The following is an 18,030-nucleotide window of genomic DNA, read 5'->3' on the forward strand; positions in this document are numbered from 1 at the left end:
TCATAAGCTCTAATTCTAGCACCGCGCAGCCGCAGCTGCACCACGGAAACGCAGGATCTCCGGCGAGAACATTCTTCCGTTTATTAAAACGGTCTGCGGTCTGCAACTAAAAGGTCATTCTTCGACCACGAATGGGTCATACCACATGATTTCGGGGCACATCCCATTGCTGACACGCGCTCAGGGAAGCGGATACACAGGATATCATTTGCCACCAATATGAGGAACTCCCCTCGTGGTCAATCAAGAACCGGTAAACGTATTGATGCGTTCGAGTCAATCAGAGCAGTGTGTTCTGGTGTTCGCGGATGCCAATACAGGCTAGCACCGGAAGTGAAAGTGGTTTCGCTGACCCTCTACATACGATTTACAAAACACGTTGCAATTTTGGCACACAACTGTGACATACTTTTACTGAAGATCTTTTTTTCTGGCCATCGCACATCTATGACGATTTTTACAAAACAGGACGTTGCAAGGCGACTATGCCAACGCTTTCTTTATACTCGTTTGGCTTCCACGACGATATTCCTCCGAGCTACACAACGTCATTATTGCGTGATGCGCGGAATACCCCATGTCCGACCGTTACTGGGAGTTGAGCCGTGATCATAATTTCCTCGGTTGCGCGATGAGCCTGGCGTCAATCTCAAGTCCACTGCCGTTCTCTTTCCTTCCATCAATTCACAAGCTCTAAAAAGTTATGGGCTTCTAACTAGTAACAATGCGCAGCCACACTTAACATTCTTCAGTTCATTAAAATCGTTCGCAACCCACACGTCATTCATCGATCGCTTAGGATTGTTTGATTACGGCCGCGCCTACGACGTCACTCGACGTGCGTGGAAATAGGCAGGTTTACCTGGCGTACCATACGGGAACAGTTCTTGCCCTGCCTGAGTCAATCGGGCACATCCCGCGGGTAACACACTGCCAGCCCACAGGATGTCATTTGTCATCATCACTGAGGAACTCCGACCCTCGTGGTCAATCCACTCTCGGCAATTTGGCAGGCGTAATGATGTGTTCGAGTGAACCGGAGCAGTGTCACAATCTGGTGTTCGCGGACGTTAGTATCGGCTCGGACGTGGCGCTGTGCTAACACTGGAAGTAAATGTCCTTTCGCTGACCCTATTGATCGCAAATCAGCTTGTGACAAACAAATATTTACGGTATACTTCAAGTTGTCTGATACTTAAATATCAACTCTTTCTTTTAACTCGCTTCATTTCTGCGATCATAGCGCATATCCACACAATCATTGTTGCGTGTACTGTGACATGATCCTCTTTGTGATAGGAGTTCTCATATTACTTTCTAGTATGCTTTCGTCAGGTGTTTTTCGTAACTCTCCAATGAGGGGATGACATTGAATATGAATGGACCATACCAGTCCCGTCACTGCGATGATAACGCGCTGCCTTCATCTCCGGGTGACAAACAATGACCCCGCCGAAAAGCCACAGGTCGTTACTGGTTCCTGGAGCAGGGATAGGGAAATCCTGTGGAATAGAGAAAATCGTCACCAACTACGACAATTGTAAGTCTAGGGTCAAGAGCCATTACCTGATGGCACCTTCTAAAACAGATACCAGGGGGAAAATGAGCCGGGGAAGGATGATCGCCGCTGTCTCTTGACCTCAGGTATACTGGAATCGGAATTTTAGATGCCAAATAAGAAATCGCGCCACGTTTGATCCATCATGCTTCATTACATAACTACGTATCAGATCCGGGTCACGGTAAGCTTGGCCAGTACTCATCCTCATCTTTGGCAGATCTTGGATTATCGAACGCCACCGGTGCTACGTGAAATATCAAGTACCCCTTCCAACTTTTCCATCTACTATGTGATCTTCTTTCACGCAGCATGCGCTCAGATCTGGGTGCCATCGGACACCCGATTTTAATTACACAAGGCAAAACTAGGCCTACTAGAACTCTGTGAGTAGACGAATAATGATCGATGTTTTCACGACCTCTGCAGCGGTATTAATCGGAATCTGGCTCTCTTGAACTTCCGTGAACATGTGCCGATTAGCCTCCTCCATTACGCCATCCACTGCGCACAGTGTGACCCTCCCACGAAGTATTTGCTGTCTCGATATAAATTGAGTTCGACACATCGGTTCTACCTAAAGTCTCCCGTCTCAGCACTCATCTAACCATGATGTTCTCCAGGTAAAGGAACTGTCTTGCGGACGTCTATCCCGACATTCACGTATCATTCTCTAGATGCTTCTTGCCTCACTGCCCATGCGATTCCGCGAGCCCGCAGGACGCCCTCGTCATAGACGTTGATCCAAGCACTGCCGTTAAAGCGCTCGATGCTGCGGTAGAAACCATAGTGTATCACTGCGACTGGGACGCCGAACATTCTCCCTGCGGAATGTACATTGAAGGTACTTCCAGAGACGTCATCTCCCATCTCCGAGAACGTCATGGTATCGTGCAAAAAGCCGATGAAGACCTCAAGTGCCTTTGGAGTTCGTGTTCGGTGGGCAGACCTTTGAAGATGGGTAGTATTGCGAGGCATGTCTCGAGGCACCTGGGTATCCAGTTCAGGTGCTCACGATGTGAACTTATGGCTCGTGAGGATGTGGTTCGAGCCCACATTAGAGGCCTTTCTGATTGTGCTGACGCTGTGGTCGAGCTGGTTCCTGGCCCAGGAGCTCAGCAAATAGTGTCGACGTAAGTTTTTTGTACTGGACACGTGGATCTAACTTTTAGCCAACGATGTGCTTTAGTCGCTAATTACTATACACATACTATAATTACTACGTAAAGTACTAACATTAACTTCGAACTGCCTAGGCGCATGGCTGGATCCGCATCATGCATCATGCATATGTATCGTGTACGTATATACCTGTGCGTATTCATGTATAGGACAGTGGAGGTGGACTTGTTCTCTTCCACCTCGTGTTTGAGATGAGTGTCATGTGCGAAGCGCCCTTGAGGTCAGTGAGGTGAGGGGCTCAACAGCAAGTTGCAATAGGTATGGTGAACACATCATTTTGCGTAAAGCGCTGTACCCGGAATCCTCCTTTAAGGTTCAACATTTCGGTTGCACAAAGAAGATTGGCAGGCTGTGACAAGGTTAAGTTTTACCCTTTTATTAAGCCGATCAGTGGTGTGGTAAGGCAACATGTCGTTAGGGGAGACTCATCTTGCGGGGAAAACGGATATTGAGATTGGCGATTCTGGGCAATGTCCGTGCAGAGCCGCATCGACGACGACGAATACTCCACCGACACCTTACTCAAGACGGTACATGCGATGACCCGTTGTCCGAGATATCGGTCTATACCTTGACCAATCATATCACGATTCCGCTCTGATCGCTAGCGATGAATGATTCGAGAAAGGCTCAGGGTACATGTACAGTAGGCATGGCGTAGGAAAGGTCTACGGCTGTGACATGCCCTCACGTTACATACTCAAGTCATGCGCGACGAACATCCATGGGTCCGAAGATGTCGCGTTGCCGTTGCTCACTTGGAGATGAAAACTCCACTCCATATCCCACCCTGCAAGCCAAAACAGATGTCAATATAAATTTGGATATCGGGCCAAAAGTTAAAACGAACTGACCATACGAAAAAAAACTGTAGGCCGCCGATTACGAAGCCTACTGCCCAGAAGTTTGCACGGATGCGCACTTCAACAGCGTCGTTTTGATTCTACCGATAGTCAATAAAGTTAAGATTAAATGGACAGAAAGCTATCTTATACTTACAAATTCTTCAACACCGCCTTGCTCAGGACGTTCATAAAGTTCATCATGTTGGCGAGACATTTATTCTGCGGTTCGAGAGCTCTCTGGAGACCAGGGGGGTCAAAGGTCCATATACGGCCCTTGAAGCGCTGGATCAAACCAGGTCACGACAATCCGTAGCCTGTTGATCCGGTGTAACGGGGCGTTCCGGCGGGACGTGCCAGCAGGTCAGATCAGGAAGGAGCAGACAGGAACAGGAGAGGCGAGCAGAGCAGAGTCAGGAGCAGAGCGAGAGGTGGCAGAAGCCCAGCGGTGCCAAGGGTCACGACAACAGACACACGTATTGAACTAACACCACTACCACGAACAGCCAAGACCTCCTTCTCCTCGAGAGCGCAGTGCTGGCCGATCCACCGGGAGGCCAACGTGTAACAAGGATCTTAATATTGTGGAATTGGTGACTTCCACTGCAAGGTTTGAAAGGGGTTCAGTGCCAATATGCTTGCTTGGACTTGAAATTCAGACCACTGTTGGTCTCGTACTGTCTTGTTGAGCTAGTGCCCATCTGGCCCGAGTCGAAGAGATACTTACTTGCCAGGAACACGGCATGCGTTGGTCACGTGCCAATCGCGACGAGAACTCGATCTACGTTCAATCCACCAACACCGTGAGGTAGTTGATCCCCTCAGGGTCTCCCGAGTCTCCATAGGGCATCCTTTCTTTCAGAATGCCAAACCAACTCGGCATTCCGTTCAAGACGTATTCATGCCCGTACCTACTGCCTCTCAGATCACCCACTGGCAGATGAATATATTCGTAACATCAATCAAATTTGGATTTCATGTGGGAAAGCTTCCATATTCAATGTCTCGCTCAGCTCGATCAATGACTGTGGGACGTCCGGTGACTTTGTAGTGCTATGACCTTTCCTTATCGTTTTGGGTAGCAAGGATTGCTCCTTACGACTGAGTGAAAGTCGTTGCGGGATATCGGCACTGTGCTGACCGTATCGACTCCGCGTCCGCCACCTCATCCCGACGAATAATCTGACCAGAAGCAGCTATCACACTCAACTCGTATTCACTCTAGCCAAATTATTGTCCGACGTCAGTTGCCAATTTCGTGTTTCTTCTTACGCAGCACTGACAACCCCAGATCAATCTGGAATTTTCATACGCACATACGTTTACTTCGAGCCCGTCCTCCCTGCCTGTGACCCTGAGGAGTATTGAGTTTGAGCGGGCTTCAGTCTTGTTCAACATAGTAGTGCTATATTCTCAATTAGCTGCCTCCGAAGATAGATCTAGTCAAGATACATTAGTTAACCAAAAGAACAAAGACTCGATGGCAATGGAGTTCAACCCAACAAATCATGTGCTAGTAACACCATTGATACATAGCGCTAGGTGCTTCCATTCGACAAGGCATGAAGGTTGAAAGGAAGGATGATGTACAGTAATAATAGGATCACAGTCAACACAGCAAACAGACGTTCGGGGTGGTAGAGCGACTGCCCGAGAAGGGAAATACCACGTGACAGAACCTGCGCAGGGCGAAGTGGTCAGCTTAGTAGAGGCTTGGCCATATGCCTACTACATAACGAGTCGTGGCGGGCGGTTGTTTGAACACGGCAGACTATTACCGCCCTGACTGGCATCCGGTTTGCCCACATAGATGTCGCAATAGTGAACGGTCAACTGACGGTTAGCTTGGCCTAGCGAGGACGCAAACAAAGTAACCTACCATCTCCTCAACCGTTCTGGGTATTGTCCCTTCAAACAGAGTGCTTGTATCTGGATCAGTGACTGGGAAATCTCAGGTTATGATGAGGGTAATTACAGCGTCGCGTACTTACAAGAAAGAAGGAAATGAGTCAGATGTCGTCTTTGGCAGGGTTTATAACCCATGTCCGTGAAACACCGGCGCGCCTCTTTTGCAGGCCCAAAGTAGACCATTCGGCCCTCGCAGATTACACATACCTTGTCAAACGGGTTTCACAACCATTAAAATATTAACTAGTAACTTTCACTGGCTTGGTAAATTAAGAGAGTAACAATTGGCAGCGGCACTAGTTACATAGGTGTCCGGGGGCATTCAGACTTGACTAAGCAGAAAGAGACTGAACATCGTGATCAGCCCTTGTTGTACTATACACAACAACGTGGTGTACGACAGTACTAGTGCCTCGAGGTTTGTAGGTCGTACAATGTTCATAACCTGTTTCACATCTTGTGTTGATTTAGAACAACACGTTTCCCATCTTTCGCATCAGATCTTAACAGAGGTAGGTCATCTGTATTGCACCCAAAATACTGCTCATACCGTACAGAAGGGCCTCACCTGATTATGACGGTGATGAGCGTTCAAGCCTTGACCATAGTCTCCTCAGTCACCCGATGAGTCTGGCGTCAAACTGAATTTCACTTCCGCTTTCTTTCCCTCGATCAAACCAAAAGTTGTAAACATTGCGTGCAGCTAGCCACGCGCAGCCGCACTGACTTCCGGCCAGGAACTTTTTTTTCTCCTGGCGGGAACTTTTTTTCGGCTCATCCAAATGGTCTGGAACCCAAACGTCATCCGTCGACCGTCAAGGATTGTTCGATTACCGCTGTGCTTCGTCACTCGAGGTGTGCGGAAATTGGCAGGTTCTCCTCGTATACCATACGCAGACGGTTCTTGGGCACATCCCGCTGGTGACATGCCGCTCAGCGGAGTGGACTCGCAGGATGTTCTTTGCCATCGACATGAGGAAACTCCCCCTGTGATCAATCAATGATCGGTGGACGTATTATTGCATTCGAGTGAACCGGAGCAGTGTCTTCTTGTGTTTTGGGGCGTTAATGTTGACAGTGCGCCGTGCTAACACTGGAATTAAAGTTCTTTCGCCGACCCTCATACCTTCATGACGATTTACAACACGGCGATTGTGACAAAAAATACATGACCGTTGTTAATTATAAACGCTTTCTTTATACTCGCTTGGCTTCCGCGACCACATTATGGGATGCCTCTGCGAGCCACACAAATTTATTGTTGCGTACACTGTGTATGGTTTGTTTGAAACGAGTTCTCATGTGACTTTCTGGTGCAGCTTTGCAGTGTCTTTCTCTCCAATGAGGGGTTGTCATGTATGTCAGTCCTCTCACCGCGATGACGCCGCGCTGCCTTCATCGCAGGTAGCATGCAATCGTGCTGCGGGAGAGCCACAGGGTCGTTGCTGGGGGCAGGCATGCCGGTAAACCCTTATGACAATTATAAATCTAGGGTCAAGCGCCATTAAAAGGACGTTCTAAAAGATATTCCAGGAAACACGAGATGGGAAAGGCCGTATCGTCATCTCTTGATCGACCTGACTCGTCTTAGGTCTACACTACACTTGGAGTCCTACATGCCAAGTAAGTGATGCCCTTGATTCATTACATAAGTGCATATCAATAACCTTGGTCTCAGGCTACTCATTATCATGTTGGCAGCCGAATCATGACCGCTGTGATTTCACTTTGCCGGCGGTCTTACTGAATGACGCCACCACGCGCTGGAAAATGTGAGCCCTTTGAACTTTTCCGCCGACGGCCTGACCTTCTGTGACGAACCATGAACTCAATCTAGCTGCTCTGACTATCACGAGACATCTAATTACGCAAAGTTAAATCGCACTAGGCTTAGCTCAAAATCGGCCCAAGAAACAATATGAGCCAACCCAAGGACGTTGCTCTTTCTTCAATCTCTGCAGTGATATTCAACGGGGCTTTAATTTCTTGAACCTCCGTGTATATGCCATGATGAGCCCCCCCTCTTACGTCATGCATGCTTGCAGCGCCCGTGCTAAGTAATTGCTGCCCCGATACTCGAAGTAATATAAACTGAACTCGATATGTCAATTTCATCCATCTAAACCCCTCCCCCCGCTACAGTATTCATCTCACCATGATGTTCTCCAGGTAAGGGACTGTCTTGTGGACATTTATCCCAATATTCACATGCGGTTCTCCCAGATGTCCCTTGCCCCACTGCCCATGCGATTCTACGAGCCCCCCGGATGCCGTCGTCATAAACGTTGAGGCTAGCACTGCCGTTAAAGCTCGCCACGCTGCGGTAGAGATCCTAGTCTATCAGTGTACCTGGGACAGCGAACATTCTCCTTGCGGCTTGTTCATTGAAGCTACACCCATAGACATTCTCTCCCATCTCCGACAACACCATGGTATCTCGCACAATGCCAACGAGAATCTCGAATGCCGTTGGAGTTCATGTTCGGCAGACGGACCTTTGAAGATGGGGAGTATCTCGAGGCACATCTTGAAACATCTGGGTATCCACTTCAGGTGCACGGGGTGTGAACTTGTCATGGCTCGTGATGACGTCGTTCGAGCCCATATTAGAAGGCTTCCTGGCTGTGCTGACGCTGCGGTCCAGCTGGTTCCTGCCTTAGGAGCTCGGCAGATAGTCTCAGCGTAGGTTTCTTGTACTGGACGCGTGGATTTACCTTTTGCCGATGTATTTACTTTAGTTGCTAATTACTATATTCGTACTAGATGATTCCTTCGACAAAAATGCGGTATTGGTGTAGATTAGTATTTGCCAGCCTTGAGGTGAACCGAAACGAAATGAAGTGGAAATTATGTATACTTCGGTAGACTTGAAGCGATGCGGACCAAGCCAGTCGGGGTGCACTTCGTTCCACTCCACGAGGTCGGCAATTAAGAGTTTGCAAGGCCCCACTAACTAGATTCGTGATCCGGCGGGAATTTTGAAATCCCTGGATCCAGACAGCTGGACATGCCGGCAAGTATGTACTCTTTGTTTCACCGATCTGTCAGGGAAAATGTCAGCAACAGCGGCTGAAATTTCACGTAGTTTTAGTGTTAGATCTCAATAGAAATCAATTCAGTTCACCTGAAATTATACCAAACAGGGAATGTCAGGGATCGTTTAACGATAGTTTTTCGACAGGTTCAAACACTGATGGCGGCCCTACCAACTTCATGGTGTTGTTTCGGGTGCGCGTGTTTCGGATACTCCACCGCATTTGTCGAGTGTCACCGTTTTGCAAGAACGCCCAACACGCATCTTCCCAACACTACATCCATGCATCTTTGCGAAGCGAAAGCCAACGTACACAGCCATTGACAGCCACTCCACGTGGTACGTCGATACCACTCAAGACTGTGACCTGGATCCTGCATCATGGTCAGCCACAACCATGATCCAGTATGACTCAGGCTTTCCCAGTCTTATGACCCTTTTCGCAGTCTTACTAGTCCTTCCGTTTTTCTTTTTCTACTTTGCCAGCTGGTGAGGCTCTTAGCTGCATGGGTCAGTTAACGCTGAGCAAACGCTGAGTGAATAATTGCCTTATTTGTAATGGTTTGTCGAACTCCGACGATTAGTACCAGTGCTGCTAGTAACCCGGGTTATAACCAAATAGGTTATAGATGGTGTCCCGCCTGGAATTAACCGCGAAGTAACTGCACCTGAGAGAGCCTCCCTTTACGTTGACAATTTGAAGCTTTCCCTAGCTTTCGTCAACCTTAAGCGAGCGCTGTCATTGGTGGAGAGGACTACCAGCCCGCATCTCCGAGAGTCATAAATACCAGAAAAAGTATGGTGTGCACTGTCTCAAGACGAGTTCAAAGATAGATGTGGGGTCAACGGGGTTACATAAATGGTAGTTAATTGATGAGTGTGCCCTGTTACTAGCATTCTGAAGTAGATCGGCTCCCAATAGGGTGGGAAACACAAGTCCCTGAACGCATCAATTATATCAGTGGCAAAGACCTCAACCACCGCTCGGTAAGCATATTTCCTCGTCATTCTTAAGTCCAAGTTCGCCGCCCTCGCGCATACCCATTCTGCGCTGTTCTGCCACGTTCGCATCACTCCCTTAAACGTCCAGCGCCGAGCTACCCGACCAATACCAGCTCTGACGCCTCCAACAGAAACCACCGCTGCTGCCTCAAACCCCTCCGCGCGCTTTCACTTTCTACAGCCTACGGACATCAGTACCGACGGATAGACCTCGACTGGAGTCACCGCACCGACGCTCATGATTGAGCGTATTCCTTTGGACAGCACTTCCCCATACACCAATTTAGCTTCCTCATCCTCGTGTCCCACCCTCTCCCATACAGTCTTCCAGAAATTGGGTGTGTGGTGTAGCCTTTCCTTGACAGTATTCTGTTCTTTACATATCATAAAATTTTAATTGTGAACCAACTTAAATTTTCATGTCTTTGGTTTACCGGTCGTGATGCGCTGTTCCGAAAAAAATTACCGGCGGCGACGGCCTAGCCAGGCTGCAGGAAGGAGCAGGAGCAGGATTCATGTCAAGGGTTGTAGGCAGGATGCAGAGAGATGGCGGCATTCACGGGCACTAGGATTGGAGAAAAAGGTCGAGGACGCTGCGCACAAAGACCGCGAGCTCGACAAGTAGGACAATAAAGACGATAATAAATGAAAAAAATAAAATAAAAATAAAAATCGTGCCTTTCTTTGGCCTTTCTCCGACACAGTTTGCGGGGTCCAACCTTTACTAAATAACGTCAGTCGAATGGTAACATGCTTTCTGAAACATAGAGAGCCGATCTATTTAGGAATGCTAACAGGTCACATATGCATCACTCCTTTGTTAATGTAGATTGTAGGAACCGAGTAAGGTCCGAGTGATAACAGGGTACTATGAACTCCTTTTAACGGTCCAGGGTTAGTAACAACACTGACTAGTACTAGTGCTTAGGATCAGAGACGTAAGTACTGAAGTACTGACGTGACTGCTCAGCGCTAGGGCCGCGTCATGCGTCGTATACGTATCCATGTGTGTGCACGTATCCATGTATATTATCATGTGGATAATAGAGGCAGACTCGCTTTCTTCCGCCGCATACTTGAAAGATGATGTAGGATGTGCAAAGCACCCTTAAAGCGGCTGAGGCGAGGAGCTCGATAGGAAGTTGCGATAGGTACGATGAACCATCGTTTTGTGTAAAGTCACTGTGCGTCCGGAACCCTCTTTTAAGATTTTCGGCTGCACAAGGAAGATCCAATCTGTCAGGTCTGTGGTACTGTCAACATCGGGCGTTGCCCCAAGACGACAATAAACTGTATTTTTTTTTTAAAAAAAAGTCTGGTAATAAAGTCGAATTTCACCTGGTGTTACCCATTAAATTAAACCAATCACCTCCATTGTTGGGCCGCATGTCAAACATGAACGCGGTCGCAAAATGTCAGTGCAGACTCCAGAGTCGTCTCCGAATATCCGACCGACACCTTACTCATGGTAGCCATGTGATGGCCTAACAGGTTTTCTGAGGTATTGGGCTTAGCCAATTTTCCGCTCTGATCGCTGCAATGAATGGTTTGAGAATTGAAGGTTCTGGTACATGTATAGTAGGGGGCACAAGAAGTCTAAGGCTCTTTCAATGGACAGAAATGGAAAGTATAATGCTGTGAGATGCCCTCACACCACATGCCTAAGTCATCCGCAACGAACATCGGTGGGCCTGAAAAAGTCGTGTCGTGGCTGCCCACTTGGGGAGGTAAATTCTACTTCATATCCCCAGCCTGCGAGCTAAAACAAGCATCAATAGAGATTTGGATACTTGGCCAAAACAAATTGATCATCCGAACGAATTGTAGGCCGCCAATGATGAAACCCACAACCCAGAAGTTTGCGCAAATGCGCACTTCAACAGAGCCATTTCGATTCTATCGATACTCAACAAAGTCAAGGAAAAGTGAATAGACAACTAACTTCTACTTATGAATTCTTCGCGTCTGCCATTTTCAGGACGTTCGTGGGGTTGAGCATTTTGGCGAGACATTTGGAGCTCCCTGAAGACTAGAAAGGGGGTCAAAGGTACCTATACATCTCCGAAGCGCAGGACCAAACCAGGCCACGATAATCTATAACCTTTCGGGTCAGTGAAATAATGAAATAATTGGGGAAACGGTAGAATTCCACCTTCAGAGCCCATACTGAAGATGCACGACCGCACCTGCCAATAATATCAGCTCAAAAAGAAGCATAAAGCGTCAGATAAAAACTTGCTCTTATTAAATCGATGTGTGCCAAATGTGAAGTATTACGAATCACACAACTTCATCATTTCGCGTGACCGCTTGCATCAAGCTGCAAACGTGGTGCGATAAGATCCATATAAACCGTGATACGACGCTCTGATCAGTGGGGTGATGCCGAATGAGACCATGATCGCTGAGAATCTTGACTCATTTAAGATAAGACGCGAACCTGGGCCTGAAGCTAAGATCGAAGCATTAACGGTCACAGTGGGACGCAATGGAGTCGTAAAGATAAAGGAAACGGCGAAGTCACTGCGCAGTTCCGAAGAGTTCTAGTGCTAATTCTGCCTGGACTTGAACTTCTGAATCAGACCACTGTTGTTCTTGTGCTGCCTTGTTGCTGGTACCTGGTTGGGTATTAGTCTCCCGTAGTCAGACCTTGAAAAGAAGTCGTTCCTGCTTTTTCGCCGAGCCGCAGCGCTGAGTAGTGAGGAAGGCTCGGACATATCCATTTCGGAAGTTCCCCGCAAGTATTGCTTGTCACGTGTTATTCGCGACCAAGCCGCCAACACTGCACAAGCCCTTGACAGACACGGGCATCAGAGCACGTTGACTAGAACTTGTGACGATCTCTATAATTCAATTGACTTTTGATTGACTTCGAATCTCTTCGAATCCATCCCTCAGAGTTTCTCCACGAGGACATAGGGCATCCATTATGCCAAACCACCTCAGCATTCCTTTCAAGAAGACGTATTCGTGCCCGATACCTACTGCCGCTCGCGATTACATTCGAAATCATACAGAAGATCACCCGGATGCGTATATTCGTGACATAAATCAATGGAAGTCACTGCGGGATGTCGGCACAGGGGGCGTATTACATGCTGACCGTGTCAACTCCGCGTTAAAGTGAGTGCACCACCTCATCCCGACGAGCAATCTGACCAGAAGCAGTTATCACGCTCAACTTGTGTTCATTCTAGCCAAATTACCGTCCGACGTTCGTCGTCAACTTCATGCTTCTTTTTACGCAGTACTGACAACCCTAGATCAATCTGGAATTTTCATACGCACATGCGTTTTCTTCGAGCTTGTCCACCCTCCCCGTGACCCTGAGGAGTATAGAATTTGAACGGACTTCAGTCCTGTTCAATATAGCAGCGCTATATTCCCAATTAGCCGCCTCCGAAGATAGATCCAGTCAAGATGGCCTAAAGCGTGCAAGTGCTTATTATCAGGCAAGTTAAGCGATTGGAAGATGACAATTACCTCATGCTGCACCTGAAGAATGCCGCTGGTGTCTTGGCCTTCCTGTCGACGTCAGCACTACCGAAACTCGGTCCCTTAGTAGACCCAGAAAACACGCCTTCCGACCTGACCGAAGATTTTGTAAAAAGTCTAGAATGGCTTATGTTGGCTCAAGCCCAGGAATGTGTCTGGCAGCGTGCCGTCACTGGTAATATTTCCCCTTAAAACATTCTAGAGATCTGATCAGTGGCTTAGATCATTACAAGAATGGCCTGATTGCAAAATTAGCGGCCAAAGTTTCGTCTCTCTACAGCACTTCCTTACTTTCGATCCGCCTGGCCGCCGCGGACAGCCGTGATGCCTTACCATCTGTAAGCATAATCTCATGGCTTCTACCGCGTGTATTGACCTAAGCGAATAGAATTGGATTCCTCACCTGGATACAAAGCAACATCATTTCAATGCAGCATCACAATTCAGGAAAAGTATCGACGAGCTCGAGGCCTCCAGGTTGGTGACAGATGACGCGTCCCTTCCTTTCTGAAACTTTCACAGGTACGGTGACGAGATACAACGTCTAATGATTGCGGAAGCGGATGCTAAAAAGGGATTCAACATCGGTAAACGTGCTGGGGTTGCTCAAGCAGTCCTAGAAGATGTCAAGGTTCATTCCCGTCCTGCGCCTTATGGAATCGCCGTGTTTGACATCTCATTTCAGTCATTACTTGACGCCGTGCAGAAAAATCTCGCACGTGCCGAAAGAGACAATGATCTGATATATCATCAGAACGTTCCCGCACCTTCTGGTATCCTGGCGATTCAAGAAGTATCAATGGTCCAGAGCATCATTCCACCTGGGCTGCAAGACCCCAAAAGTGTGATCGGAAATGACAACATAATCTTTGGTGAGATGCTCGGATGGGGTGCTCGGGAAGCTATCAGTGAGTCAAGGTTAAGCGATGATATGACTCCTCATGCTGATCGATCAACTCAGATATATACAATGACAACAAGGGAAATTTACTTCAAGAGAAAATTCTTGAACCAGCCCAGAATTTCAACGATGAAGCCGATAAGTCAGATGCGCTTCTTTTTCACTATTCCCGAATTGACCAAATGCAGGATGCTCCAATCTCTGAACTTGCCGTCATCATTGGAAGCCTTGGAACGTCCTGTCGGGCTGCCCCCATCTCTCTTGAAGAAAGCTGAAGAAATACGTCTAGAGCAAGGGCCCACAAAGATCGATGTCTATATCGACGACGTCCAGCGACTCTCTCGACACGTACTCGCCATACTCGACGAGGTATTGTCTTTTCTGCATACGTCTAGATTATCTTTTATGGGACGGATCTCTAGGCTATGGACATTCTAGACAGCGAGGCTTCTGAGGATGAAGCTGCACGCAGAGAGATGCAAATGAACCGCCCTCCATCTCATGAAGCGAACCAAGAGCTTGTCATGAAGCAACAACGGTATCGGTCCATCCTCACTCAGGCAGCAGAAAGCGACGAACTCGTGCGGAGAAAATGGGAGGAATGGGAAGATCAAATAACCGAGCTTACTCGCGACGAGGTGCAGACAGGACTCAACTGTGCATAAGTACATGCTAACCCCAGTGCACAGGATGAGCTCGAAGCTTTGGTGCCGTCATCGACAGTCTCTATGGCAGGAAAGGCGGTGTCAACTAGTCAAACTCAAATCCACGCTCGCACCCTGCGTGGCTTACTAGAGTCTCTGGATGATATTCGTCGCACTCGAGACGACCTTGTTGTCCGTGCCCAAAGACGAGCGGAAAGCGACGACATACGGTCAAAGGTGCTGACGGCAGCGGCAAGGTTAGAACACGGGACAGAAATGAGCGCTGCTATGTTTGAAGATGTTTCAGACAATGAACTGGCCAAGTACGATAAATTTATCCAAGGTCTGACCGAGGGGCGGAAAAAACAAGTGGAGATTATTGCGTCGATTAAGGTCATTTTAGTCAATGCTCCGTTCCCACTAATTCCTGAAAATCTCCAAGTCCACAAATGACGCTTTCATTCAGTCTAGGAAAGAAGACCCTGCCGTCAAGGATCGAGAACATGCCCTTCAATTTCTTGACTTCGCGTATTCTCATTATAGAGAAATCATTCGGAATCTAGACGAAGGGCTGAAGGTGAGTTACCAGCAGCCCAGTCTCGTGGATATCAAGTTGATTTTCTAACAGTTTTACAATGATATGGCCGGTATTTTGACTAACTTCAAGGAAGCATGCAAGATATGGAGCAGTGCGCGCAGTCGAGAAACAAGGTACAGCCACCCTTACATAATCATTGCTTCGCTGACTGCGTGCCATAGACTCCTCCATCGGAACATGGCGTCTCTATCGATCCGTGACAACGCTTCCGATGAATCTCACGAAGTACCAGCGTCACCGCTAAGGACAGGCGCTCGGAAACAGATTGCTAGTATACCGACGCTGTCTTCCGCTGATTGGGAGTCCCAAGAACTGGCTCCCCCACCAACAAAGCAAATGGTAAAACATCGATGACGGGGGTCACATGACTGTGAGTAGCAATGTTCTAGATTCATAGTTGAGCTCTGGAGGATGATGGACTCTCAGCCTTGAGAGCACTCATATAGCCTCCGAAAAGTGCGTACTTTTCTAAGCGATTACATGAAAATAGGGAAGTTTGCTCGTACATGATTGGGCGTGAATAAAGGGGAGGGGGTGGTAAAAGACTAGACCAATAACATTGTATCAAAACAGCCGAGAAAAATACAAGAACTGGAAAACGGATATGACATGAAGACCCTCTCATGATTTCACGAAGACCTGGAGAGTTTCAAGTTCAGACGAGGATGCCAAAGTGACAGGTCATTGCAACTTACCGTAAGCTACAAATACGCTGACACGATCTGTCGAGCATCCGGACCAGGAACCACCTGGACTATGCCACCGGCACAGGCGGGAGACTTCCTAATATGGTCTTGTACGACATCATTCCGTGCCATGATAAGTGTGCATCGCGAGCATCTGGACTGAATGCCGAGATGCTTCGCGACGTGCCTCGGGATGCTTGCGATCTTCAGAGGTCCTGCCCTGGAGCATGAACTCCATCGGCACTCGACCTCTTTGACGTTGCAAGCGACGCCGTGGTGTCGCCGGAGATGTGAGAGAATCTCTTTGGGAGCGCCTTCAATAAACATAGCGCAAGGAGAATGTTCATCGTTCCAGGCACAACGATAGACTATGGGGGTATCTTCGGCGGAGCAGCGCGCATTCATAGCGGTACTGGTCTCCACATTTATGATAAGAGCGTCGTGAGGGCTCGTAGAATGGCATGGACAGTCATGCAGAAAGCATCTGGGAGAACGTAACGCGTGAACAACGGGTCAAATGTCCATAAGTGAAGTCCTTTACCTGGATAATGAAGGATATTCCTGATGTGGAAATTCGGGTAGTAGGATGGGTGGTAAGAACGAACAGTCGGGGAAAGCGTTCATGGCTAGATACTACTGTGACCCTTGAGTGGAGAATAAGGCTTGAGAGATATGGGTCTCGGTGACATCCTCCTCTTTTGTATGCTCCATAGATTAAACCCTGTATCAGCTGCCAGCTGAAAACCTAACGAACGATTTGCCAAAAGTGCCTATGGAAAGCAACGTTTAGATCGCTCTGGGGTAAGCCTGTGGCCTCATTTTTAAAAATAATTACGAATCCGTACTATAGTGAAGGTGGGAATCCATCCGAACCTGAGCCAAGTTGCCAAATATCTGATTGGCGGGCAAGTGTGATAGACATCAGTCGGCTACTAAACCTTTGGCTTCCGTGACCAAAAGTTTAAATGGACACTGCGTCCAGTTGGTTTGGAAGTAGCCAATCAGGTTTCCTGGGTAAATGAACCATTTGGTAAATGAACAGTGAACGCTGCGTCCATTTGGTTTGGAAGTAGCCAATCAGGTTTCCTGGGTAAACGGACAATACTTTTTATAAGTTTCCCGACAGTCCTCGATGCAACCAATGGGCGCCCAGTGTTCGTAGACCCTATCCTATCACACTTGCCCGCCAATAAGATACTTGAAAAGCTCAAGTTCGGGAAACTTATAAAAAGTATTGTCCGTTTGCCCGGGAAACCTGATTAGCTACTTCCAAACCAACTGGACGCAGCGTTCACTGTTCATTTACCAAATGGTTCATTTACTAGCTACTTCCAAACCAACTGGACGCAGCGCTCACTGTTCATTTACCAAATGGTTCATTTACCCAGGAAACCTGATTGGCTACTTCCAAACCAAATGGACGCAGTGTCCATTTAAACTTTTGGTCACGGAAGCCAAAGGTTTAGTAGCCGACTGATGTCTATCACACTTGCCCGCCAATCAGATATTTGGCAACTTGGCTCAGGTTCGGATGGATTCCCACCTTCACTATAGTACGGATTTGTAATTATTTTTAAAAATGCAGCCACAGGCTTACCCCAGAGCGATCTAAACGTTGCTTTCCATAGGCACTTTTGGCAAATCGTTCGTTAGGTTTTCAGCTGGCAGCTGATACAGGGTTTAATCTATGGAGCATACAAAAGAGGAGGATGTCACCGAGACCCATATCTCTCAAGCCTTATTCTCCACTCAAGGGTCACAGTAGTATCTAGCCATGAACGCTTTCCCCGACTGTTCGTTCTTACCACCCATCCTACTACCCGAATTTCCACATCAGGAATATCCTTCATTATCCAGGTAAAGGACTTCACTTATGGACATTTGACCCGTTGTTCACGCGTCGCGTTCTCCCAGATGCTTTCTGCATAACTGTCCATGCCATTCTACGAGCCCTCACGACGCCCTTATCATAGATGTGGAGACCAGCACCGCTGTGAAAGCGCGCTGCTCCGCCGAAGACACCCCCATAGTCTATCGTTGTGCCTGGAACGATGGACATTCTCCTTGCGCTATGTTTATTGAAGGCGCTCCCAAAGAGATTATCTCACATCTCCGGCGACACCACGGCGTCGCGTGCAACGTCAAAGAGGTCGAGTGCCGATGGAGTTCGTGCTCCAGGG

At 47.9% G+C, this 18,030-nt stretch overlaps 5 protein-coding genes across 5 annotated transcripts; 3 read left to right on the forward strand and 2 right to left on the reverse strand.

Annotated features, from left to right (window-relative positions):
- Positions 1-2,356: 2,356 nt before the first annotated feature.
- Positions 2,357-2,578, forward strand: EDB91DRAFT_1019751 (uncharacterized protein; the record flags this gene model as incomplete). Its single annotated transcript, XM_041312545.1, has 1 exon — positions 2,357-2,578. A coding segment is annotated over one exon (222 nt), but the record flags the coding sequence as incomplete, so codon positions are not given.
- A 2,571-nt stretch (positions 2,579-5,149) lies between these two features.
- On the reverse strand, positions 5,150-5,750 carry EDB91DRAFT_1116920 (uncharacterized protein). The gene is made up of 4 exons (XM_041317999.1): positions 5,574-5,750; positions 5,464-5,523; positions 5,315-5,414; positions 5,150-5,261 (listed from the first exon to the last, which is right to left on the reverse strand). The coding sequence occupies exons 1-4, from the start codon at positions 5,671-5,673 to the stop codon at positions 5,192-5,194; spliced, it is 330 nt and encodes a 109-aa protein (XP_041180203.1). The 5' UTR covers positions 5,674-5,750; the 3' UTR covers positions 5,150-5,191.
- A 1,599-nt stretch (positions 5,751-7,349) lies between these two features.
- EDB91DRAFT_73979 (uncharacterized protein) lies at positions 7,350-8,408 on the forward strand. The gene is made up of 3 exons (XM_041328247.1): positions 7,350-7,547; positions 7,633-7,659; positions 7,714-8,408. Exons 1-3 carry the CDS (start codon positions 7,498-7,500, stop codon positions 8,174-8,176), a joined length of 540 nt encoding a protein of 179 aa, XP_041180204.1. The 5' UTR covers positions 7,350-7,497; the 3' UTR covers positions 8,177-8,408.
- Positions 8,409-12,455: 4,047 nt separating this feature from the next.
- Positions 12,456-15,518, forward strand: EDB91DRAFT_1048499 (BRO1-like domain-containing protein; the record flags this gene model as incomplete). The annotated part of the gene is given in 15 exon segments (XM_041313407.1): positions 12,456-12,649; positions 12,695-12,740; positions 12,790-12,982; positions 12,999-13,196; positions 13,244-13,359; positions 13,410-13,498; positions 13,544-13,652; positions 13,707-13,929; positions 13,983-14,064; positions 14,111-14,291; positions 14,345-14,560; positions 14,612-14,959; positions 15,009-15,143; positions 15,195-15,277; positions 15,326-15,518. 15 exon segments carry the CDS (start codon positions 12,456-12,458, stop codon positions 15,516-15,518), a joined length of 2,406 nt encoding a protein of 801 aa, XP_041180205.1.
- A 166-nt stretch (positions 15,519-15,684) lies between these two features.
- EDB91DRAFT_74076 (uncharacterized protein) lies at positions 15,685-16,737 on the reverse strand. The gene is made up of 3 exons (XM_041328248.1): positions 16,392-16,737; positions 15,860-16,334; positions 15,685-15,803 (listed from the first exon to the last, which is right to left on the reverse strand). Exons 1-2 carry the CDS (start codon positions 16,472-16,474, stop codon positions 15,866-15,868), a joined length of 552 nt encoding a protein of 183 aa, XP_041180206.1. The 5' UTR covers positions 16,475-16,737; the 3' UTR covers positions 15,685-15,803; positions 15,860-15,865.
- Positions 16,738-18,030: the final 1,293 nt, after the last annotated feature.

This window comes from Suillus paluster (genome assembly GCF_016628075.1).
Source record: "Suillus paluster strain FC165 chromosome Unknown EDB91scaffold_11, whole genome shotgun sequence".
Lineage (NCBI taxonomy): Eukaryota > Fungi > Basidiomycota > Agaricomycetes > Boletales > Suillaceae > Suillus > Suillus paluster.

Bases quoted from the DNA above. Each gene is read 5' to 3' on its own strand.
- EDB91DRAFT_73979 (XM_041328247.1), top strand. From the start codon at position 7,498: ATGATGAGCCCCCCCTCTTACGTCATGCATGCTTGCAGCGCCCGTGCT. The intron at 7,548-7,632 runs GTAATTGCTGCC...CCCCCGCTACAG, and splicing joins GCTTGCAGCGCCCGTGCTAA to TATTCATCTCACCATGATGT. The intron at 7,660-7,713 runs GTAAGGGACTGT...CGGTTCTCCCAG, and splicing joins CTCACCATGATGTTCTCCAG to ATGTCCCTTGCCCCACTGCC.
- EDB91DRAFT_1116920 (XM_041317999.1), bottom strand. From the start codon at position 5,673: ATGGTCTACTTTGGGCCTGCAAAAGAGGCGCGCCGGTGTTTCACGGAC. The intron at 5,524-5,573 runs GTAAGTACGCGA...GAGATTTCCCAG, and splicing joins GACTCATTTCCTTCTTTCTT to TCACTGATCCAGATACAAGC. The intron at 5,262-5,314 runs GTAGTAGGCATA...CGCCCTGCGCAG, and splicing joins CGCCCGCCACGACTCGTTAT to GTTCTGTCACGTGGTATTTC.
- EDB91DRAFT_74076 (XM_041328248.1), bottom strand. From the start codon at position 16,474: ATGAACGCTTTCCCCGACTGTTCGTTCTTACCACCCATCCTACTACCC. The intron at 16,335-16,391 runs GTAAAGGACTTC...ACGTTCTCCCAG, and splicing joins GAATATCCTTCATTATCCAG to ATGCTTTCTGCATGACTGTC.